Source organism: Pelobates fuscus, chromosome 1 (assembly GCF_036172605.1).
Source record: "Pelobates fuscus isolate aPelFus1 chromosome 1, aPelFus1.pri, whole genome shotgun sequence".
Classification (NCBI taxonomy): domain Eukaryota; kingdom Metazoa; phylum Chordata; class Amphibia; order Anura; family Pelobatidae; genus Pelobates; species Pelobates fuscus.
This window is the reverse complement of record NC_086317.1, coordinates 167,135,825-167,160,968: the sequence shown is the minus strand read 5'-3', so window position 1 is coordinate 167,160,968 and position 25,144 is coordinate 167,135,825. Positions and strand designations below refer to the sequence as shown.

The 25,144-nt window shown below is 42.9% G+C and overlaps 1 protein-coding gene across 3 annotated transcripts in view; it reads right to left on the bottom strand.

Moving 5' to 3' along the window:
* Window positions 1-24,506, bottom strand: part of AHCYL1 (adenosylhomocysteinase like 1) — a 63,045-nt gene extending 38,539 nt beyond the window's left edge. The window contains exons 1-2 of one of the 3 annotated variants that reach the window (XM_063452028.1): window positions 24,262-24,506; window positions 1,814-1,925 (exon numbers count right to left, since the gene is read on the bottom strand). In XM_063452028.1, the coding sequence (XP_063308098.1) occupies window positions 1,814-1,925; window positions 24,262-24,351 (202 nt within the window). In that variant the 5' untranslated portion in view covers window positions 24,352-24,506. The remainder of the gene's footprint in view (window positions 1-1,813; window positions 1,926-24,261) is intronic. The other 2 variants (XM_063452012.1, XM_063452020.1) reach the window with 2 other exon arrangements.
* Window positions 24,507-25,144: the final 638 nt, after the last annotated feature.

The window sequence follows — 25,144 nt, the reverse complement described above, 5'->3', positions numbered from 1 at the left end:
CACTGTGATTGGATGGATTTCAAGCCATCCAATCACAGTGCTCTGTGTCATTTTACAAGCGTGGGAAAATTCCAAAGAACTTTCCCACGCTTGTAAAATGACAAAGAGCACTCTGATTGGCTTAAACCCACCAATCAGAGTGTTCTTAGGCTAATTGCAGGGCGGGGCAAGGCTTTATAAGCCTTGCCCCGCCCTGCGGAGCTCAGTCTGCGCGGAGCCCTCCATGGGTGAAGATGGATTATTTTTTTGTGCGCTCGGGTTTTTTCTTTTTCGTCAGGTTTTTTTTTTGCGCTCGGGTTTTTTATTTTATTTTTAGTTCGACGGCTATGATGGTTTTTTATTTGCCCTTTTTTGGGGCTGAAAATGAAGATTTTAGAAAAAAGAAGACGTCGAATGGTAAGTTTAATTTTACTTTACAGGTTAGCAATTTTATTCCCCCCTCACTATTTTTTAGGGTGAGGGGGGTAGGTAGGGGCATTTTTTTATTTGGGTGGGGGGTGGGTGACTAGGGGCTTGGGCACCCCTAGTCACCTTGATGGGGGGGGGGGGGGAATTTACTTAGTGCCCCCACCCGCCGCCCAGGGGTGGGGGCGGGGGGAGGACAGTAGGTCCCCCCCCATTATCGTTATGGCCCCCACCCGCCGCCCAGGGGTGGGGGCCGGGGGGGGAGGACAGTAGGTCCCCCCCCCCCCTACTACTATTATGGCCCCCACCCGCCGCCCAGGGGTGGGGGCCGGGGGGGGAGGACAGTAGGTCCCCCCCCCTTATTACTATTATGGCCCCCACCCGCCGCCCAGGGGTGGGGGCCGGGGGGGGGGGGAGGACAGTAGGTCCCCCCCACCTATTAATATTATGGCCCCCACCCGCCGCCCAGGGGTGGGGGCCGGGGGGTGGAGGACAGTAGGTCCCCCCCCCCCCCTTATTACTATTATGGCCCCCACCCGCCGCCCAGGGGTGGGGGCCTGAGGGGAGGACAGTAGGTCCCCCCTCATTCCCATTATGGCCCCCACCCGCCGTCCAGGGGTGGGGGCCGGCGGGGGAGGACAGTAGGTCCCCCGTCCCCCCCTTATTACCCTTTTTTTTTTTTTTTTACAGTGAGCAGCCACAGGCTGCTCACTGTTTAGTGGACATGCCCCAACTCGCGGTATAGCGAGTAGGGGCATTGGGGAGATTTTAATCTCCCTTGTGCTATTATGGGGGTCATATAGACCCCCATAGAGTGAGGGGGGGACCTGGGGGGCTTATGAAGTGGTGGGGAGCACTGCTCCCTGCCGCTTCTGTCTTTACATATTGCAAGGAGGGAGCTGCACGCCGGTAGCTCCCTCCTTGTAATAAACCGAACAAACAAACGAACACTGATACACAGTGTTAGTTTGTTCGTCTGATTTTTTCTATTCATTCATTCGTCTGTCTGATGAATGAATGAATAGGTGAAATTCCCGTTCGCATGTCCAGATGTTTCACTGGGCATGTGCGGGAATCTCAGGGCTATCTAGTGTGGGTAGATGACGTGTCCCACAGGGACTTCACCTACCCACACAAAGATGGCGGCGCCCTGAATATAGATCGGGGCAGAAAATAAAGAATAAAAAATAGGTAATGTGGGGGGCTTAGGGGCATTTGGGGGTGACTAGGGGGTCGATTGGATGTAGTTGAGGCGGGAGGGGGGTTAAAAAAAAAACGGAATTCGGCATGACAGTGCCGCTTTAAGATAAAAGTTGTTCAGAAGCAAGAGAGACCTCTTAAGTTGCAGACCCCACTGTAATGTCAACACCAAGTGACACAAATGATATATGCAAGATTCATAACTCACCAGAACTATAGCTGTCAGTGGAGGACTGGGAAATGGACCTCGATAGAGACCTACGTCCGGTTTTGGTGGGAAACTTGGTAAACTCCTGCATATCATCAGCAAACTGGATCTGCTTTAGGAGACAAGATTAAAACATATACCTGAAAGTCTAAAGAATATATGTATGAAAACATTCATAGTTCGCATAAAGAAAGAAAAACTAAAATTTCCCTATCTCAAGTGATAATGCACTCAGTAATTTTCAGCACTGCTCATAGCTGGCATAGAAGAATCTGAATAACTCTGATTTGGACCCTGGCCCATATAGGGGAAAAGGACAGCAGAACAAGATATCCATTTTTTTACAACCATGTATTTAGTCTTAATCTTTTCATGTTTATTGTATGTACCGCCATATGCACTTTGTTTAATGCCTGCACTGTAATTTATTATTGCAAGTTATAAAGGATCCTCTATTTAAAGTTATAAAAAAAAAAAAAAGTATAATAAAACACACTTTGAAATACAGAGACAAACTGATGCAGAAGGTTTTTGAAGACCCTCAATATTGCAGGGGCCCTAGTTGTATCACGTATTACCGATTAACCTCATTTTGCAGGCACAACATAAATAGGGATTGAAGGAATCACCAGTATTTGCTTACGGTTTCAAAACCGATATACAGAAATTCACACACTGAGGCCTTGGAGGGGAGCTAAGGATTAACTGTGTAATCCCTACCCTCTGAGAGGAATGGAGCAATGCAGAGCAAAATCTACCAATATTAATATATATCCAAATCAGCTTAAATAGGTTCTGGAGTTAAAATCAGCTGCAGTGAACAATGGGGTGGGAGGGGGAGAAATGGCTCCTTTAGGGATTACAGAAAAACTACTCAGAATACCATAGTGAGGAGGTAGGGCTGCATGCAATTCCTTTTAAGTAACCACACATAGCCAAAATTACCATTGAATAACAAACGATGCAAAATTTTGTTTCACAAAGGAAGGATGCCTTTGTCTTTCAGATCATGAACAGCATTAAAAAACAAAACAAAAAAAAACCCCAAAAAATACTGGCTATTGATTGAGGTAAGCACTGGTTTCGACTAGTTTGTTTCAATTGAAGCATGAAGCAGTGTCAAGAAAAAGGAGAGATGTGTAGGGATGGCATGGCGAGTGTGTAAAAAGGGTTCATTACTGTGCTGGCTAAAACAACAGGGTTATTAAGAAGAAATGTTGAGCCATCACTCGAACATTCCAATGGAACACTGTCCTAGAAACATTAATTGTTAAAGGGCTTACATAAGACAGTAAGACAAACTATCAGATGCCATTCATTGAATCCCATATTTAACTAAGCTGCAGCCACATCAGATTTAAAATGCAAGGCAATATATTAATTGGATACTCAAAGCACCAAAACTACTTGTGTTCCTATCAGACCTGTGCAGGGAGCCTTCTGTCCCAGTCTCAATGTGATTTGTAAATTATAGGGTCACCTAATTTAGAAAATCATTGGTATCGCAGAGGGAAGACCATTATAATTAACTACATAGTTTTAAACTCCTCGTTTTGCGAACTACTTGTTTTACGACGGCTCGCACTTACGACCATCTCTTTTGCGGGGAGGCAAGTGTCAGCCGCCCTAGGAATTAGAGGGATTCCCTGCTCTGCTGCGTTCATCTATGTTCGGGGACTTTTCCCCGAACATAGACTAACGCAATAGAGCAGGGAATCCCTCTAATCTATGTTCGGGGTAATTAACCCCAGCATAGATTAGAGGGATTCCCTGCTCTTGTGCGTTGGTCTATGTTCGGGGAAATGTCCCTGAACACAGACATGCACACCAGAGCAGGGAATCCCTCTTAACTATGTTAGGGGAAATTTGCACGAACATAGACAAGCGCCAGAGCAGGGAATCCCTTAACTACTCACTTACCGACCAATAAGTTCTACGACCAGGTCCTAGGAACGGAACCGGTCGGTAACTGAGGAGTACCTGTAGTCTTTAGTGTATGAAAGTGTGCCTGAAAAATTGCTTAATTCATGAACACATTATGGATTAAGATGAATAGATTGCTAAATAGTTTCATTCTGGTCTATTCATAAATTAAACTACACGGACAAAACATTGCATAATCCTGTGTTAAAAACAATGGGAATACAAAGATTGTCTGAGCAATCTTTACCATTTCCTAGTCCCTCTAGAAATTGCAGCACCCAATAAAAAAAGTCAAGGTTTCACTATTTTTTATGCATGCATTATCTGCATAATCCATTAAAAAGGGGATAAACAATGAATGGTATAGGTCCTTTTAAATATGTAACATTGAATGCTTTTTGTATTCTTACAGTTACTTAGTTTAATGATCTGAACTATGTGTGTCAAAATATTTTTGTCAGTAAGTTAATTGTAAATTTAGAGTACCACACAAAACAGGAAACCACATATTTGCATTTTGGGAAAAGAAATGGATTTGTTTATTTAACACAGCTGCCAAATTGCTCTGGACACAAATAAGTTGGCCAGTGTTGGAGTCAATAGAATAAACATACTGGCCTCTCTGACCTCTTTTATACTCTGTGACCTTCATAAAATGAAATATGTTTAATTTAAATTTAGTTTTCCATACAATATATCAGCAAGGCTTAAAATTTGAATTCCAATGCCACTAGCCTTAAAAGCTGCTTACCGCGTAATTGACCAATAATACACCCCCGCTTCAAAACTCATTCAGACACAGATAATATGGCTTTAAAAAGGTCTTGAGGCATGAGCCTCCTGACTAGGGTTTTCAAACTTTAATGCAATGGTCCATAACAAATGGAAGGCCTTTTTTAACGTTATTTAATTGTTAACCTATTCTTTACCATCCCCAGTATGTTAGATTTCAAACACATGACTCGTTAGGTGTTTATCTTATTAGTCAAGCTTTATTGGGCCAACAAGAGCCTTCTACTACTACCAGTTAATGCCAGCAATTGGCATGTCTATGTCGATAACTGCACTACTCTTTTATATAAGGTGGTCCTCATTTTGCGATCTACCTGTTTTACGATGGCTCGCACTTACGACCAGCTCTCTTGCATGGTGGTAAGTGCGAGCCATTGTGGGAATTAGAGGTATTCCCTGCTCTTGTGCGTTTGTCTATGTTCGGGGAAATGTCCCTGAACACAGACATGTGCACCACAGCGGGGAATCCCTTAATCTATGTTCGGGGAAATTTCCCAGAACATAGATAAGAGGATTCCCTGCTTTGTTGCAATAGTCTATGTCCAGGGACATTTCCCCGAACATAGAAGAACGCAGCAGTGCAAGGAATCCCTTAACCCCTCACTTACCGACCAATTCGTTTTACGACCATGTCGTAGGAACGAAACCCGGTTGATAAGTGAGGAGTGTCTGGTATACAAAATTCTCAGTTCACTGGAATCCTTGCTACTTTACATTACTTATTACTTCTTTGTTTGTTTATATATTACAGTTTCTCTCATATGTCAATACCTGTACAAAGAAAGGTTTTCTCACACCAGTAACTGGAGTATAAGTAAAAAATAAATAAATAAATATTGCTCACCACTGCAAATATTTTACTCACAAATTTTGAGCCTTGAGATCACCCAACCCCAAGGACATGCAGGTCAAGGCAGGTATAAATTTTCTGCTTTTAGGGCTGCTACGGGGGACATAGGAGGTTTGTGCCAGGACAGGGAAGGTGTGATTTGCTCTTAGACAGCTGCAGACCAAGGTAATTTCTCCCTCATGGTGTGGGGCTCAGAGCTAGTAATCCTGGCTGCGCTCTGATTCCCTGAGTGTCGGTCGGGACAGCGAGGTAGGGATTACTGTGGTCTACATTTACTGTAAGTATAGACTATATTCCATGCATCTCTATGCGGAAAAGTTGACTGGCACAGCGTGGAGTTTTGTTGCGCATGCACAAAAGTCTTGCAATGCTTTCCTATGGAGAAGCATTGGATTGGCTTAGATCATTAAGATTAATTATCATAGCCATGGTGGTGGGGCCAGTCACAGTGTTACAAGCACAACACAAAAAAAATAAAAAAAATAAAAGTGGCGAGTAAAAACAGCTTCTCATGTGATTGGAGGGGGCATGTCACCTAAACATACACACTCAGTAATTTGAAACTTACTAACTCACACAGAGAGACAATGACAGAGACAGACACACACACGGCAACACTCACACATTATTTGTTTTATTTTAATGTGTCCACCCAACCTCCCTACCTTTGGGAGAGCTGGAATGGATGCTTTCCCTGCGGTCCAGTTAAGGTGCTGTCATCTCCCAACTCTGCTCCCTGCATTGCGGGGGCCGGAGTGACATCATATTCTGGCTCCCGGCATCACTGAAGGGTGCGCGAGGGACCAGAGCAGGCAGATGACCGCTCCCTTCGCCAACTAACTCCACAATCAGCCGCCCACCTTTCTCCATGAAACGGCTGCCCACCTGCCTTTGCTTGCCATGAGACTCCTGCCTGCCTCCGCACCCAAGCATCCAGTCACCTTGTGGGCTGAACAGGCTCACAAATCCCAGGCGCCAGGACAAATTTAATGGTCGCCATGGCGACCTGGCATTTTTCGAGCCCTGCTCTAACCCTTTAAAACAAAAAGTGTATTACAGTCACAAAAACAACAATGTATTGGTTCTGGTGTCTATAGCCTGACCCTGCAGGTTTTTTTTTGATGCAGACACTTTCTTTTCAGAAAGAGTTTACATTGCTGGCTAGTTATACTTCTAGTGGCAGTCACTAAGAAAGCCATTAGAGGTGCTTCCTAGTCCAGTGTTGCACAGTGTGCAGAGTGTAGTGACACTGAACATTATCCACAGAGATGCATTGATGCCAGTTGGCGCAGTGTGGTGTTTTGCCATGCATGCACAATAGCCAGACCCAGATTATCTCAGCACTGCACTAGACCTTCTGGCCCTCAGACATAATTATAAAAAAAACAAAAAAGTAAAAATAAGGCTGCGCTACCCAGAGTGCATAATAAAAAAACAAAAACCCACAAACATACGCACAAGTCCAAGTGAGTCCAAGTTCTTCCTTAAGCCTGACACTTCTTGCATGACATCCCTTTTCCTCACTGCAGGCAGAGGATGTTATGGAAGCAGGACATATGGGGTGCACCGTTAGCGGTCTGCTGCCAGCATAGCAAAAATGCTGCAACGGGGATTAAATTATCAGGCTTGTATAGTGCTAGTGACTCAAAATAAGTAAACTTTTACCCCAGGAACATGTCCTTTATTTTTGGGCATTCGTTCTTATATAGTAGAGGAGGCTATATAATTAAAGTGTACCTGTCATTGTACATAAAATTACATTTAGAGAAAAACTGTAAATTCTTTGAAATTAACACAATTGAACAAACAAAAAACATGTAACTTGCTTAACCTTCTTCATGAGATGCTTTTTCTTTTGCATTTGTATTAAATAACCTTGATCTTATTTTTTTTCTAATGCATGCACTATCTCTAAGCTCCACAACACCATTTCCTCTCTCAGAGCACAACCTCTTATCATTTGTTCTTGAAAGCCCCCTCACATAACAGCCCTAACGCCCCTCAACTCAGAAGGGACCTGAATTCTCTTGACCTCAAGCAACTCTCATGTCACACATGTCATGTGTCCTTAAGGGGTTAACTCCTAAATGGCAGTGAATTTAGCAGTAAAATCTGAGAGGCATGATCTATACACTAAAACTGCTTCATTAAGCTAAAGTTGTTTAGGTGACTATATGTTCCTTTAAGCAATATGACTTGTGCATAACAGAAACATAGTGGGATGAGACATGACTGGGCAGTCACCTTAAATGATTACACATTATTTAGGAAGAATACAAAAACCAGGAAAGGTAGTGGGGTATGTTGTATGTCAACCATGTTAAAGCCATAAATTAAGCAAGTGGAATATGACAAGAAAAATGTGGAAGCTTTATGGGTAAATGTCTGCTTGTAGCAAAAGAAGGGAAATCAATTATTTGTTAGGATATGTTATAAAGCACCAACTGTTGATACTGATGAGGAAGAACAGCTATGAGAGCAAATTAGGAAAGCTGCACATCTGGGTAACACGTTAATTATTGGAGATTTTATTTACCCAGACATATAATTGGGATAAGAGGGACTAATAGTTCAGCAAGCGCAATTAGGTTTTTAAACCTGTTAAATTACACCTTCATGTAACAATTGGTACAAACACCAGCTAGAAAGGATGCTTGTCTGTATTTGGTTATAACAAACAATGTTGAGCTTCCACCTGCAGCATGGTCATTACTTGGCAGAGGGGATTTCATCACAATACTTCAAGCACTGGGGGGTGGTCGGCTGTTAAAGCTAGACACCTTAATGAGCAAGAAAGCACAAACTCCTTTGATTTCTCTTTGCTACATGCAATTGCAACACTACTACAACACAATACCGCATAAAGATAAGCTACATCACAATCTCACTTGGTTTGAGGACCTGTGAGTGGGGGACACAGAGCTGGAGAAAGCAGTTTTGATATTCTATCAACACCTCCTAGTTGGTGATAGGGAAACAAAGAATACTTTTAAGAGGCAGTGGGATGGACAATTGGGCAAGATATTTTTAGCTGCACAATGGGAGCAGGTTTTACTATGGCAAAATAAGAGCTCAATCAGCTCTCAATACCAAGAGATGAATTATAAACTCCTTTCATCTTGGTATACATTTTTCCTGCAGTCCCATCAATCTGCTAGAGATGTCAGGAATGGCAGGGGACATTGTTACATATATGATGGGAATGGAATCCAAGAGAAATTGGATTATGTAAAAGTTGTACTACTGAAGGCAACAGAAAATTGTGTTAGGCTTGTCAATAAGAGCAAAAAATTTAAGAAACTACTGTGGTACTACACAAAAGTGGCCAAAATAATAATAACAAATACAAAAAAAAAAAAAAGTTAGCATTTAGGAATTATAAAAAACCCAGAGTGAGGAAGACAAGACAGATCAATAAGATTAGGCAGAAAGAGGCAAAGCAAGTTATAAGAGCCACCAAAGCACACACACAGAAGAAAGAATAGGACAGTCAGTAAAAAAAAATGGGGATAAAACATTTTTTTTAGATACATATTTTAGAAAAGTAATGTAAAACAAGTATTAGATTCAAAACAAAAAAAGGTAGGTATGTAGAAGAGGATAAAGGTCTAGCTGACTGCCTCAATGAATATTTTTGATCAGTATTTACAGATGAAAATGGAGGAAAGGGGCCCCAGTTAGGAAAAAGGACAAATTCGTAATTTATTACATGTGAGTTTACAGAGGAAGAGGTTCTATTTCAACTGTCAAAATTAAAAGACAAATAAGTCAATGGGGCCTGATGGAATACACCCAAAGTTATTAAAAGAGCTAAGTGGTGTAATAGCAAAACCATTAACAAATTTATTTAACCAGTCATTGGTAACAGGAGTAGTCCCAGAAGAACAGAAATTAGCGAATGTTGTGCCCATTCACAAGAAAGGTAGTAGGGAGGAGTTGGGCAACTATAAGACAGTAAGCCTTACTTCAGTAGTGGGGAAAATAATTGCCTCCCTGGATCGTTTCCTTATCTCATTTATTTTTTACCACTTGTATCTTGGAGAGTTGGAGTTTAACTGGGATGTGTCAGGAAAGTAGGGATGGGGTGGGGGTCTGCCTGTGGTCCTAGAGTATGACAGGATTAAGTGCAGTCTTCTCCCATTCGTGTAGGAGCATGAATGTATGTTGAAAACACACACACAGAGAGTATAGGGACAGCAAGTTGAACACCATTATTGCAGTTTTATTTACGGCTCCACTTTAAGGGATAATTAGGAGAAGGAGTGAATTTATGTTGTTTCACCAAATCACTGTTCAAGATATTTTTACTCCTAGTTGTATTGAGATTGTATTATACATTTGAAATCTTGTCATCGGATGCCAATGTTTATTGATTGAGACTTGCCTTTCTCTTCTTCTTCTCTATGTATACTGACAAATCTTTTGAATAAAAAGTGAACATAGATTTAAAAAAAAAAAGAAAAAAAATGAGGAAAAAAAATAAGGAAGTCAATGATGCATGCAAAAAGACGTTTAGATGGACTAAATTAGAAAATCAGAAAGTGGTGACAAAAGAGAGTAAAACCAACCCAGAGTACATAAATTCTAAACAAAATAACAAAACAAAATGAAAACAGAGATGAGTGTGTTGGTTAATGAAGACTAGGAAAAGGCAGACATTTTTAATAACTACTTTTCCTCAGTATATATTAAGGAGGGGACTATGGCAACACATATGCAAATAATTGCTGAACAAAACCTTTTGTGGTTGGATGACCCAAGACAAGGTGCTACAGCAACTAAAGAAAGTTAATATAAACAAGGCCTAATGGCATTCACCCATGAGTGTTTTTAATCTTTCAAAATGATTTTTCCTTTCTGGAATTGTACCAGGAGAATTGGTGGAAGGTAGACACTATAGGTTCCTATATTCAAAAAGGGTTCAAAAATATTTGCCTGGAAATTATAGACCTGTGAGCTTAACTTCTGTGGCAGGGAAAGTATTTGAAGGGTTGTTAAGGGATAATATTCAGGAATTCATTGTGAAGAACATTGTTATTAGAATAAATCAGCATGGTTTCATGAAACTTAGGTTATGTCAAACAAACTTAATTGCATTCTACAAAGAAGCAAATAGAAGTATACATCAGTGTGTTGCAGTAGATGTGATCCATCTTAATTTTGCCCAAGCATTCAATACGGTTTCACACAATAGGTTAGTGTTCAAACTAAAAGAAAATGAGTGAAAATTATTTTTCCTTGGGTGAACATTGACTTAAAGGTAGAGAATAGAGAGCTGTCACTAATGGTATTTTTTTTAAGTTGGACGTGAGTGGTGTCCCTCAGGGTTCTCTTTTGGGACTGCTTTTAGTTAACATTTATAAATGATTTTGAAATATGCTTTGAGAGGGTTTGCAGATGACACAGAACGCAAAAAGTAACATAATGTGAGCAGGATATTACTTTGCTGCAGAGGGATTTAGACAAACCTGGGGACTAGGCACTCAAATGGCAGATGACATTTAATGTACGTAAATGCTAAATTATGCAGTTACATAGGCTGAAAAGAGACATGTGTCCATCAAGTTCAGCCTTCCTCAAATTAGTTTTTTGCTGTTGATCCAAAAGAAGCAACAAAAAACAAACAGTTTGAAGCACTTCCAATTTTGCAACACACTAGGGAAAAAATTCTCTCTTGACCCCAGAATGGCAGTCAGATTTATCCTTGGATCAAGACGCTATTACCCTACATTGAAAAATTATATCCTTGAATATTCTTTTTTTTTGCAAGTATGCATCTAGTTGCTGTTTGAGCATCTGTATGGACTCTGATAAAACCACTTCTTCAGGCAGAGAATTCCACATCCTTATTTTTCTTACGGTAAAAAACCCTTTCCTTTGCCTTAGACTAAATCTTATTTCTTCCAGTCTAAATGCATGACCTTGTGTCCTCTGTAAAGTCCTGTTTGTGAATAGATGTCCACACAATGGTTTGTATTGGCCCAGGATATATTTGTATAATATTCTCATATCCCCTCTGAGGCGACTGTGACGGACCGCCTGGCACCCCGACCAGGTACCTCCGTCTATCGATACTCCTAGTGCTCACCGAGAGTATAGCAGGATCAGCTCTTATAAGAGATAGTGATTAGAACCCAAGGGAGTATAATGAGTATAGCAATCTCCAGAGTGAATTCAGCTGTCCCCTCCACACATAAGACGAGGCTCTATGTTGAGGGTGAAGAGGAACTGATTTTAATGGTGCCACACTTGGCCTTTTATGACAATCCCCATGCAAGGGGCAACCCCACATGGATCTTGTGGAGAACTACGGTACAACGCCACAGACCAATAATAACAGAGTTACAAGGCATGACACTCCCACACATAGCATACAATCCCTCCCCTCTGCCTGGGAGATAAATCAGTCAGATACTGTATTAACTCAATTATTTCCAGGCAGAAAGAAACAACATATTTTATAAAAACCCCAAAACACATAATATCCCCAAAATGTTATATCCCCTGATAGCCCTGATCTGGGTGACCAACATTTTTCCAAAAATCACCCAGATCAGTTCAGGAATTCTATGGAAGTGTCAGGATCGGGACAGGGATCCAACACGCAGAGTACAAACAGTAGCCAGATACGTATACCGGACCTTAGAATGGCCGGACTAACGTAAGTAGTACAGTATAGAATGGTCAAAGACAAGCCGAGGTCGAGGGTAACAGAAGACAGGTAAGCGAGAGACAAGCCGAATCAAGGGTAACAGAGATAAGCAGAGTAAGGTAAACAAGCCGGGTCAAAACCAAAAGGGATAATAGAATACACAAGCACTGAGTGACTAGAACAAGCTAGAACCACGACAGGGCAATGAGCTAATGAAAGAAGCTCTGTTAAATACCCTGTTCAGAGCAGTAACCACGCCTCCGAGGCGTCCTGATTGGTCCTGCAGCAATTGAGTGACAGGTCGTTCCGGGGGAGTGTCCTGATGACAACTTCCTGCCTAGATGCTGTAAAAGGCAGTCACTCCCTCGCGGCTGGCCTTGCATGACCGGATAGACCGTGGGGAAGAGAGCCATCAGGCCGTCTGGATGAAGGAACAGCTAAGTCTCTACCTCTTTCGGAGGTAGAGACCACAGGTACCCTGACAGTACCCCCCCTCTCAGATACGCCCACCGGGCGGAATACACCAGGGCGAGAAGGGAATCAAGAGTGAAACGCCCTGCGGAGACGGGGAGCATGCACCTCCTCCTGAGGTACCCAACTTCTCTCCTCAGGACCATAACCCTTCCAATCGACCAGATATTGCAGTTTCCCCCGGGAGATTCGAGAATCAACGATGGAATTGACCTCATACTCCTCCTGACCCTCCACCTGAACTGAGCGGGGAGGGGCGATCGTGGAGGAGAACCTGTTACATATTAATGGTTTTAGCAAGGAAACATGAAATGAATTAGGAATGCGTAAGGCATTAGGCATCGCCAAACGATACGCAACTGGGTTAATTTGAGACAGTACCCTGTAAGGTCCAATATATCGAGGAGCAAACTTCATGGACGGCACTTTTAACCGAATGTTTCTAGTACTTAACCATACTCTATCGCCTGGAACAAACACCGGTGCTGCCCTTCTACGTTTGTCAGCGTGTTTTTTAACCAGCATAGAATTGTGCAGAAGGATTTGTCGAGTTTGATCCCACAACTCTCTTAAATTGGCAACATGAACATCCACCGACGGTATCCCTTGAGAAGAAGACTCCGAAGGAAGGATAGAAGGATGAAAGCCATAATTCAAGAAAAAAGGGCTAGAATGCGTAGAATCACAAATGAGATTGTTATGTGCAAACTCCGCCCAAGGAATCAAACCGACCCAATCGTCCTGGTGTTCTGAAACGAAACAACGTAAATATTGTTCCACTTCTTGGTTAGTGCGTTCAGCAGCTCCATTGGACTGAGGATGATAGGCAGAGGAGAAATTCAATTTGATGCCTAGTTGGGAGCAGAATGATCTCCAAAAACGGGAAACAAATTGGGAGCCTCTGTCAGAGACAATCTGGGAAGGTATCCCATGCAAACGGAAAATCTCCCTGGCGAATATCTCCGCTAATTCGGGCGAAGATGGGAGTTTAGGTAAGGGAATGAAGTGAGCCATTTTAGTAAATCTGTCTACCACAGTGAGGATGACAGTCTGCTTTTTAGAGATAGGCAAATCAACAATGAAGTCCATTGCCAGGCAGGACCAAGGCTTTTCAGGAACCTCTAAAGGGTGCAGAAATCCGCATGGAAGCGAATGGGGTAGCTTGGTCTTGGTACAAACTTCACATGCCCCGATGAATTCTTTAATATCCTTGCGTAAGTCAGGCCACCAAAAATCTTTAGAGACCAGCGCATAAGTCTTGCGAATGCCAGGATGCCCAGCCACCTTGCTGTTATGGAGACAGCGTAGCACCTCCAGTTGGAGAGCGGCAGGAACGAAGTGTCGATCCCCAGGGGTCTGTTTGGGTGCCAAATGCTGAAACTTCATGATCTCAGAAAGCAATGGAGAGTGAATCCTGAGATTCGTGTTCGCGATGATATTCCCCTTAGGAACTATGGAGGACAGAAGTGGTTCAGTTATAGTGGATGGTTCATATTGACGAGACAATGCATCGGCTTTAGAGTTCTTAGAACCAGGTCTATACGTAAGTACATAATTAAAGTGAGTGAGGAACAAGGCCCAGCGAGCCTGCCTGGCGGACAAGCGCTTCGCCTCCCCAATATAAGACAAGTTCTTATGATCCGTTAGAATAGTAACAGGGTGTAGTGTCCCTTCCAGTAAATGTCTCCACTCCTTTAAAGCCTTAATGACCGCTAACAGTTCCCTCTCCCCGATGTCATATCTGCTCTCAGGCCCAGAAATTTTTTTAGAGAAGAAACCACAAGGGTGTAACGGTTTATCCACCCCTAACCTTTGAGACAGAACAGCCCCAACTCCTGTCTCAGAAGCATCGACCTCGAGCAAGAAAGGCAGAGTCGTATCAGGATGAACTAGAATGGGAGCTGAGGCAAAAAGTTCCTTGAGAGTCTTAAAAGCACCAAGAGCTTCCTCAGACCAGAACTTAGTATCAGCCCCTTGTTTGGTCATATTGGTAATAGGCGCAATGATAGAGGAGTAACCCTTAATGAAGCGCCTATAGTAGTTGGAAAAACCAATAAACCTTTGGATAGCCTTGAGTCCTTTGGGCAAAGGCCAGTCTAAAATAGATTGGAGTTTACCAGGATCCATTTTAAAACCTTCCCCAGAAATCACGTACCCAAGAAAGTCTACCTGAGACTGATCAAAACTGCACTTCTCCAATTTGCAGTATAGACCATGTTGCAGAAGTTTGTGTAACACCTTTCTGACCTGTCTATGGTGAGTCTCAATCTCCTTAGAGTGTATTAGTATGTCGTCCAGGTAAACAATAACACAATCATGCTGAAACTCCCTAAGTACCTCATTAATCAAATCTTGAAATACTGCAGGAGCATTGCATAGTCCAAATGGCATAACAGTGTATTCGTAATGGCCATACCGGGTATTGAATGCCGCCATCCACTCGTGACCTTGCTGGATTCTCACCAAATTGTAAGCCCCTCTGAGATCTAACTTGGTGAAGATTTTGGAGCCTTTAAGACGATCAAATAACTCGGTAATCAGTGGGATAGGATAGGCATTTCTGACAGTTATTTTATTCAAGCCTCGGTAATCGATACAAGGTCTCAGCGTGCCATCCTTCTTCTTAATGAAAAATAACCCTGCCCCGGCCGGAGAAGAAGACCTCCTGATAAATCCCTTTTCTAAATTCTCCTGAATATACTCCTCTAGAACCGAGTTTTCCTGAACAGACAAAGGATATACATGGCCCCTCGGAGGCATAGTCCCGGGTAGAAGCTTAATTTTACAGTCAAATGACCTGTGTGGCGGCAAAGAATCGGCATTCTTCTTGTCAAACACTGCCCTTAAGTCTAGGTAAAGGTCTGGTATTTGTCTCTCTGTGGACTGAGTAGGATTCTCCTGTATGTTAATATTAGCTAATGGAGAAACCTTGCACAAACACCGATCCTGGCAGCCCTGGCCCCACGAGAGTATCTCCCCTAACTCCCAATCGATAATAGGGTTATGTTCTTTCAACCATGGGTACCCCAGAACTATGGGAACGGAAGGAGACGAAATGAGCAGAAGAGATAAATTCTCCACGTGTAGGATACCAACATTTAACTCAATGGGTATGGTCTCACGAAAGATAACAGGGTCTAGTAGTGGTCTACCATCTATGGCCTCAACAGCCAAGGGTGTCTCCCTTAGCTGGGATGGGAAATTGTTTTTACTAGCAAAGGCTTGGTCGATAAAATTCTCAGCAGCACCGGAATCTATCAATGCCATAGCCCTTACTACTTCCCTCCCGCAAGTTAAGGAAACTGGTAGCAGAAGCCTGTGATCTTTATAATTAGGAGTAGAGGACAAAATAGAAACACCCAAGGCCTGTCCTCTAGAGAGACTTAGGTGCGAGCGTTTCCCGGGCAGTTAGAACAGTTCGAGAGTAAATGACCCTTAGCTCCACAATACATACACAAACCCTCTCTTCTCCTGTACTGTCTTTCCTCCTCAGAGAGGCGGGTATACCCTATCTGCATAGGTTCAAGAAGCAAAGATACCGTGGAGTCAGGACTTGGAAAAGCGGGGGCTAACCTAAAAGAAGGTCTCCGGTTCCTCTCTCGAGTGTTCTGTCTCTCTCTTAAACGTTCATCTATACGAGAGATGAATGAAATTAAATCCTCTAAATTCTCAGGGAGTTCTCTGGTAGCAACCTCACCAAGGATTACTTCAGATAAGCCATTCAAAAATACATCCATATACGCCTGCTCATTCCACTTGACTTCTGACGCCAGAGACCTGAACTCTAGTGCATAATCCACCAGTGTTTGGTTCTCCTGTTTCAGACGCAACAGTAATCTGGCTGCATTAACCTTTCTACCTGGAGGGTCAAATGTTCTTCTAAAAGCAGTTACAAAGGCGTTATAGTTATAAACTAATGGGTTATCGTTCTCCCATAATGGGTTGGCCCATCTCAGAGCTTTCTCAATAAGTAGGGTGATAATAAATCCTACCTTTGCCCTATCTGTAGGATAAGAGCGAGGTTGCAATTCAAAGTGGATACTAATTTGGTTTAAGAAACCACGACACTTCTCAGGAGCCCCACCATAGCGTACTGGGGGGGGTAATGCGAGAAGAAGCACCCACTGTGGCTACCTCTAGACCTGAACCGACAGGAGAAACAGGGGTATTACGTATCTCCTCTGGTGGGTTATTGGCACGAGATAATAGAGCCTGTAGCGCAAGCGCCATCTGATCCATTCTGTGATCCATGGCTTCAAACCTAGGATCAGGAGAAGCCAGCTGACTGTTTGTACTTGCAGGATCCATTGGCCCTGTCGTAATGTCAGGATCAGGACAGGGATCCAACACGCAGAGTACAAACAGTAGCCAGATACGTATACCGGACCTTAGAATGGCCGGACTAACGTAAGTAGTACAGTATAGAATGGTCAAAGACAAGCCGAGGTCGAGGGTAACAGAAGACAGGCAAGCGAGAGACAAGCCGAATCAAGGGTAACAGAGATAAGCAGAGTAAGGTAAACAAGCCGGGTCAAAACCAAAAGGGATAATAGAATACACAAGCACTGAGTGACTAGAACAAGCTAGAACCACGACAGGGCAATGAGCTAATGAAAGAAGCTCTGTTAAATACCCTGTTCAGAGCAGTAACCACGCCTCCGAGGCGTCCTGATTGGTCCTGCAGCAATTGAGTGACAGGTCGTTCCGGGGGAGTGTCCTGATGACAACTTCCTGCCTAGATGCTGTAAAAGGCAGTCACTCCCTCGCGGCCGGCCTTGCATGACCGGATAGACCGTGGGGAAGAGAGCCATCAGGCCGTCTGGATGAAGGAACAGCTAAGTCTCTACCTCTTTCGGAGGTAGAGACCACAGGTACCCTGACAGGAAGTCACATTTTGAACGACTGCATGCATGGTCCCATGCCTAAAACAGTTCCAAAGAATCAGGCTGTGCAGTCGGTCTACTTTGGGGATTCGAAGAGAAATATAAAATAACGAATGTATAGCTTCGAGGGTAGTCTCAGTTTATGTCTCTTCAGGAGTTTATTCTTACCGAACGCCGTTCGACTCCCGTTCGAATAGCCGAACATCTGTGGAAGGAAAGTAATCAGCGGTGTTCATGCCATCTAGTCTCCGAGTGAGTTCCATGTACTCAACGACCAAACACTGCTCATTGTGCTCGCGGCTTAAGATGGCCGCCCCCACGTGTTCGAATGCCGATTCGAACCGTTTCAGGAGTTCAAAGTGCTGCTTCACAATCAGTTTATTACAGGGGCCATAGTCACAGGGCAGGAGGCTGGCAAAAAGGCTCCTTCAAAACCCAGTGGCAAAGTTACTTTCGTCACAACAACGTTTTTCTAAACTATAGCGGTTTAAATTTGTTAACCTTTCTTCATAGCTAAAATGTTCCATTCCTTTTATTCATTTTGTAGTCCACCTCTGCACTCTTTCTAGTACCATAAAATCCTTCTTTAGAACAGGTGCCCAAAATTGCACAGCATATTCAAGAAGTGGTTTTACCAGCTATTTATAAAGAGGCAAAATGATATTCTCATCCCGAGAATTAATGCCTTTTTTTCATGCATGACAATACCTTACTGTGGCCTTAGCCACTGCTGATTGACATTGCACATTGTTGCCTAGTTTGTTGTCTAAAACAATCTTCAAGTCCTTCTCATTTATCGGTATTCCTAATTCGCTTCCATTAAGGGTATAAAGTGCATTATTTAACTTTGCATCTTTCTACATTAAATTTCATCTACCATTTGAGTGCCCAGTCCTCCAGTCTATCTAAATCCCTCTTCAGCAAACTAATATCTTGCTCACATTGTATTACTTTACAGAGTTTTGTGTCATCTGAAAACACTGAAATATGACTTAATGCTTTTTTCAAGATCATTTATAAACATGTTAAATAGAAGGGGTCCCAAAAAAGAAACCCCGAGGGACACCACTTGCCACCTCTGTCTAGCTTGAAATTACCATTAATGACAACTTTCTGTACTCTATTGTTAAGCCAATATTCTACCCAAGAACAAGAATTTTCATTTAGACCGATTTATTTGAGTTTTAACACTAATCTATTGTGTGGAACTGTATCAAACGCCTTGGCAAAATCCAAATAGATTACATCCACTGCAACACCTTGATCTATATTTCTACTTACTTCTTTATAGAATGCAATCAAGTTAGTTTGACATGACCTATGCTTCATAAAACCATGCTGATAACCACATTCTTCTCAAGGAATTCTTGAATATTATCCCTTAATAACCTTTCAAATACTTTCTCAGCCTCAAAAATTAAGCTCACAAGTATAATTTCTAGGCAAGGATTTTGAACCCTTTTTGAATATAGGAACCACATCCGCTAATAATGTTTGTATCAATTAATTCCTAAATATTATCCCTTAATAACCTTTTAAATACTTTCTCAGCCACTCAAGTTACGCTCACAGGTCCATAATTTCCAGGCAAAGATTTTGAACCATTTTTAAATTCAGAAACCACATCTGCCTTCCTCCAATCCTCCGGTGCACTTCCTGAAAGAAAAGAATCTTGAAAGATTAAAAACAGAGGTTCACTTATGTCTACGCTTAGTTCCTTAAGTACTTGTGGAGGAATACAGTCAGGCCCTGGAGCTTTGTTTATATTAACTTTCTTTAGTTGCTGTAACACCTTGTCTTGAGTTAGCCAATTACAATTTGTCTGCACATTTTTTGCAGCAATCAGTTTCATATCTATTGCCATAGGTTCTTCCTTAATATATACGGAGGAGAAATAGTTATTTAAAAATTTCCACCTTTTACTTGTCTTCATTAACCAACACCCCTATCCTAGTTTTCAGTGTACCTACACTTTTTTTTTTTTTTTTTTTAATTTATGTACTTAAAGAATGCTTTGGGGGTTGGTGTTGCTCTCTTTGGCTATCGTTTTATTCATTTTGAAGCTTATCTAATGTACCCAGGAAGGTGAACCTAAATCGCACAGGGTTGAGCAGTGAAACTGCAGTGGCATGATATATACACTAAAATTGCTTCAATAAACTCAAGTTGTTTTAATGCCTATAATGTCCATTTGAGACATCACAGCAACACTTCACCATTTTAAAATGTGATTAATCATAATGGTGTGCCTTTGGAAAACATTTTGTTTCTGTGTACATGTGGGGTGGATTCTAAAGAGTTTATTCGCAAAGTGATAAGCTACAATCCGGGCAACAGAATCCAATTGATAACGTTTTTTAGGCTGTAGTGGTTATGAAGCTTTGAGTAACCGTTAAATTAAACAAATTGGATCCATCTTGGAAAGTTCTGACCTGCCTGTTTGACCCCTTTATATTTTAATTGTTAGAAGAACCAGTGTGTATCATTAAAGTGGCTCTGTCACCTCAAACTTGCCTTTCTCCTATTGGGTCTTTGTATGTATGTTTCTTTAACCCCTTAAAGGGACTCTCCAGGGAGGAGATTTTACTTACCTGGTTCCAGCGCCGGGAGCCTCGTGAAGCCGCGCCCCCTATTTCGTCAAAATGACGAAATAGGCGGGCGCGAGCAGGGAGCAATCAGACACCCGTCCCCCGTGCCCGTCCCCCTCCTCCGCTGACAGGCTGGAGAGAGAAGGCGCGCACACAGTGCCCTCTCTCTCCTGAACACGTCAGACGTATTTTAATACGTCTGACGTGTACAGGGCCTTTTAAGGGCCCTGCGTGATAGGAAGTCCCTCTAGTGGCCGTCTGAGTGACGGCCACTGGAGGTATTCCTATCAATCAATGTAAACACTGTATTTTCTCTGAAAATACAGTGTTTACATTAGATTGCCTGCAGGGAGCTATAGATAGTACCTGAACAACTACATTAAGCTGTAGTTGTTCAGGTGACTATAGTGTCCCTTTAAGGACCAAACTTCTGGAATAAAAGGGAATCATGACATGTCACACATGTCATGTGTCCTTAAGGGGTTAAAGGGACACTAGTCACCAGAAGAACTACAGCTTAATGTAATTGTCATGATGTCTACAGCCTGTCCTTGCTGGCATTTTAATGTAAACACTGCCTTTTAAGAGAAAAGGCAGTGTTTACATTGCTGCCTAGTAACACCCCTGGTGGCAGTCGTTTAGACAGCCACTCGAGGTGCTTCTGGAGTTGTACGTTTAGCATCTCCACACTCTGCATTGAGGCGCTGAACTTTCCTCAGGGAGATTCATTGAGTAGATGCCGACTGAGACAGAGAAACTTTATTTCTATGGGAAAGCATTGGAATGGCTTAGATCATCATGTTTGATTAACTCAGCCAAGGGGGCATAGCCAGCCGTGACAGGATCTGCACCACACTAAAAAGTTGAATTAACTCACCTTTTTAACTTGACGTAAAAGGGGGCGGAGGACTAAACAGTAATTTTAGACTACAGTGTCAGGAATACACGTTTGTTCCTTTAAGACTGTTCTAATTTATTTTTGGATTAATTGTACATGTGTATTTGTGTTGTAAAAGCTTTTGCCACAATATAGCTGTTTAACATGGCTAACTTCTAAAACATACTTCTAAAACATACTCATTTACCTCGATAGGGTCCTTGGGTCCCCCTCACCCTCTGGGCTCCCCTCCCGCCGGGCGCTAGGGTGAGGAAGGGGTTAATACCTTACATTTTTTCCAGCGCTGGGGACTCTCCTCCTCCTTTCCCCGTCATCGGCTGAGCCGCACGCGCATTCAGCCAGTCCATAGGAAAGCAAAGCATTCTCAATGCTTTCCTATGGACGCTGGCGTCAAGCGCATCTAGCGGCTGTCAGTGAGACAGCCACTAGAGGCTGGATTAACCCATTTGTAAACATAGCAGTTTCTCTGAAACTGCTATGTTTACAGCAGAAAGGGTTAATCCTAGATGGACCTGGCACCCAGACCACTTCATTAAGCTGAAGTGGTCTGGGTGCCTATAGTGGTCCTTTAATAGTTACAAAAGAGTTTTCTGTGGTTCATGAAGTCCACTTTGGATTAAATTTGATGTGTTCAATGGTTTCTGTAAAGTGTTAATCACTCTTTTTCAGGACAGTGTTCACTTAAATGGATACTATAGGCATCAATATAACTTTAGCTTAATGAATCATTTAGTAAACATAGAACAAGTCCTGTAGTCTCACTGTTAAATCTTCCGCTATTTAGCAGTTAAATCACTTGTTTCTGTCCATGCATGCCTAGCCACATATCTCCTGGCTGCATGAAAAAATGGTTACAATTTCAATCAGATGTTAATTTGCTTCAGATGTTTTTTCTCCTGCTCTCCCACACAGGAGGCTACTGCAGTGTCTAGAATGCCATTAACAGAGCAGGAGATAGGAAATTCTAACTTAAAAATAATATGCAATAAAAGTAAGTGTAAACATTAGATCTCTCTTCACAGGAAGTGTTTAGTAAGGCTGTGCAAGTCACACAAAACGTGGGGCTGCATAAACAAAGTGATAAAACTCCTAAATTGAGTACTGAGACTGTAAAGGCATGATCTATACATCAGACCTGCTTCATTAAAGGAAAAACAGGGTCAGGTCCTGTTAAAAACACTTAAAGGACCACTCTAGGCACCCAGACCACTTCAGCTTAATGAAGTGGTCTGGGTGCCAGGTCCAGCTAGGGTTAACCCATTTTTTTTTTTATAAACATAGCAGTTTCAGAGAAGTCTTCCCCCAAATCCTCTAGTGGCTGTCTCATTGACAGCCGCTAGAGGCACTTGCGTGATTCTCACTGTGAAAATCACAGTGAGAGCACGCAAGCGTCCATAGGAAAGCATTGTAAATGCTTTCCTATGCGACCAGCTGAATGCGCGCGCAGCTCTTGCCGCGCGTGCGCATTCAGCCGACGGGGCGGAACGGAGGAGGATCGGAGGCAGAGATCTCCCCGCCCAGCACTGGAAAAAGGTAAGTTTTACCCCTTTTCCCCTTTCCATAGCCGGGCGGGAGGGGGACCCCCTCAGGGCACTCTAGTGCCAGGAAAACGAGTAGGTTTTCCTGGCACTAGAGCGGTCCTTTAAACCCCTCAGCCCCCCTTATATAAGCAGAAAACTCAGAAAGTATTGGATTGGCTGAGGTTGTTAACTCTGATTATTTCAGCCAAGGAGGCGGCTCAGGTGTGGAGCCAAATCAGCATCTCCATGCATCTCTATGGGGAAAGTTCAGCTTTCTATGCTGAGCATCGTGCCGCACTGACCCTGGAAGCACCTCTAGTAGCTGTCTGAGTTATTTCCACTGGAGGTGTCCCTAGGGAGCAATGTAAACACTGCCTTTTCTCTGAAAAGGCAGTGTTTACAGCATAAAGCCAGCAGGGACAGGCTGTAGACACCAGAAAAATTACATTAAGCTATAGTTTTTCTGGTGCCCTTTATGCTTGAATGTTTAAAGGAACACTGTACTGCTGGGAATACAAACATGTATTCCTAACACTATAGTTTTACCCTACCTATTTTCGTGTCTGCCCTTTTCCCAAGAAGGTTTAAAAAGGTGAGTGTTACTTACCTATACTCCCACGAGTCTGACTCGATTCTCATAAGGGGACGTGCCAATAGTCACTGTCAAAACTGTGGTGGTTTAAATTTCAGGATTAAAACTAAAAGGGCCACTGCAACTTAATTGAGAAGAAGTAGTCCAGGCACCTTTATGGTCCTTTAACACCTATCAAATGAAAGATTCTATCAGAATTGATCACTTCTGACATTGTATGCTTGGGTGGGTTGTAGAGATCATTTGTATAAATTTCATACAGATTATTTGTCTTAAATGCCTTAATAATAGTTCCAATTTTCTGTATTACTGCTTAATAAATCTTTCTATTGTATCCTTATGAACAATGACACAAAAAAAAATCCAGTCAGGGAAGTTGTATGTCAAGGAATTGTTACAAAAGCTGTCCATATGCTGCAAGAACAAGTAAATACACAAGGACTTTGATCCATCTCACTGTACACACAAAGATCCCCTAAATTACATTTCACAAATCAGTGGAGTCACAGCGGTCACTGAATTAGATGCACTTAGTACTGCAAAGTACCCATCATACTTTGGTTGCTAATATAAAACATACAAATCAATATTGAAAATCACAGTTGCCTCAAAGCAGTATATTTATTTTCTCAAGTAAATGAGATATGGATATGCAGGTTGTAAATCATAGTACAAAACATACAAATATGTGAGATAAGGAAGCAACCCCTAGATTTGGTAAGCATGGGTGGTCTAGCAAATCAGGTAGATCCACCTAGTAACCAAGTTGCTCTGTACCTGCTTGGTACAAGATAGCTTCCACCCACTATGTATACTTTGTACAAAATAAGAAATGATTCTCTGAATAGAACACGCAAGAAGAGATTGAAACAAACCGAGTCAACTTGTAAGAGATACATTGCACAGGGTGATATTAGTACCAAGACTTTTATCATTTATTTTATCATTAATGGATGTGATAGTAGACGTGGGGTCAGTGTCAGTGCAGTTATGGAGATGCTGCAGGGGCAATGCAGTTCTGCAGACTTGTGACAGAGAATAGGGTAAGTCAGACATGTCACCCCTGCTGACACCCGCAGTATGCAGGCAGTGTCTGGCCCCCTGACCGCTACCTGCTGGCTGGGCAGCTGATGTGGACTACCTTTACCATCATGCTCAGGCAGCAGACTGACTGGCCGTCATCGCAGACACATTCCGCATCAGCCAAGGTTAGCGATTACCGGGGACTGGGGGTAAGTGACGTCAGGGAGACCGGCATTCGTGAACGTGACGTCATTACCTTCTTGGGGGTCTTGCTGACAGCAGCCATGAAGGTGAACCTGTCAGACGCGTGCGGTTCATCGCCTGAGGCCGCTTCCATCGCCGACATTCTGACAATTAGAAGAAGAAAACAAAACCAACTCTTGGTTCGGACTCCGGACAAGATGCCAGGCGAGGAATGTGGTGACTACAGCGCACTGACTGACTGATTGACAGCGGCACCGGGAAGAATAGACGTCAGCACAGCGTGTTACGTCACCACGCCCGAGACTGGCAAACTAATCCGCGCGTCAAGTGAGGGCAACGGGGTGACGTAAAAGGCCGGATCAAAGAACGCGAACTGGGGGAGAGAGAGAAAATGGGAGGCCGTGGGTTGTTGCTGGCTTAGAGAGTCACGAGATGACGATACATTCCTTAGGCTAGGTGTCCGTGCTGCACTCTGCTGACATGTGATGGCGTTACCCGCAGGACACAGTGAGCAGTGTCAGGGCACAGGGGGCTCGGTTTTACTCCCAGGAAGCTTTGGCGCCATGCAGTCTACGCTGAGTATCTGGGTTACCCAGGATATAGTGGGCTGGTTCACTTGGTACACTGGGAAGTGAGAGAGTAAATGCTGCTTGGTACAGGCTACCAGCAACCCATCTTACTCCTCTCATAAACTATAGAATGTAAAATGGCGGGCTCCTCATGCGCATCAAAGGCTGTCAAACTAAACTCCTGTATGCACTCAGAACAATTATACAACCTCCAATTCGTGAACACCAGGAGAGGGGTGTATCTAAACAAAACCATTACTTTTAGCTACACTGCCACAGAATGGATCTAATTCACATACAAAGGGAGGGAAATAATGGAGGTGAATAGTGTAAATATTTAAAGACATTTTTTTTTAGCTCACTAGT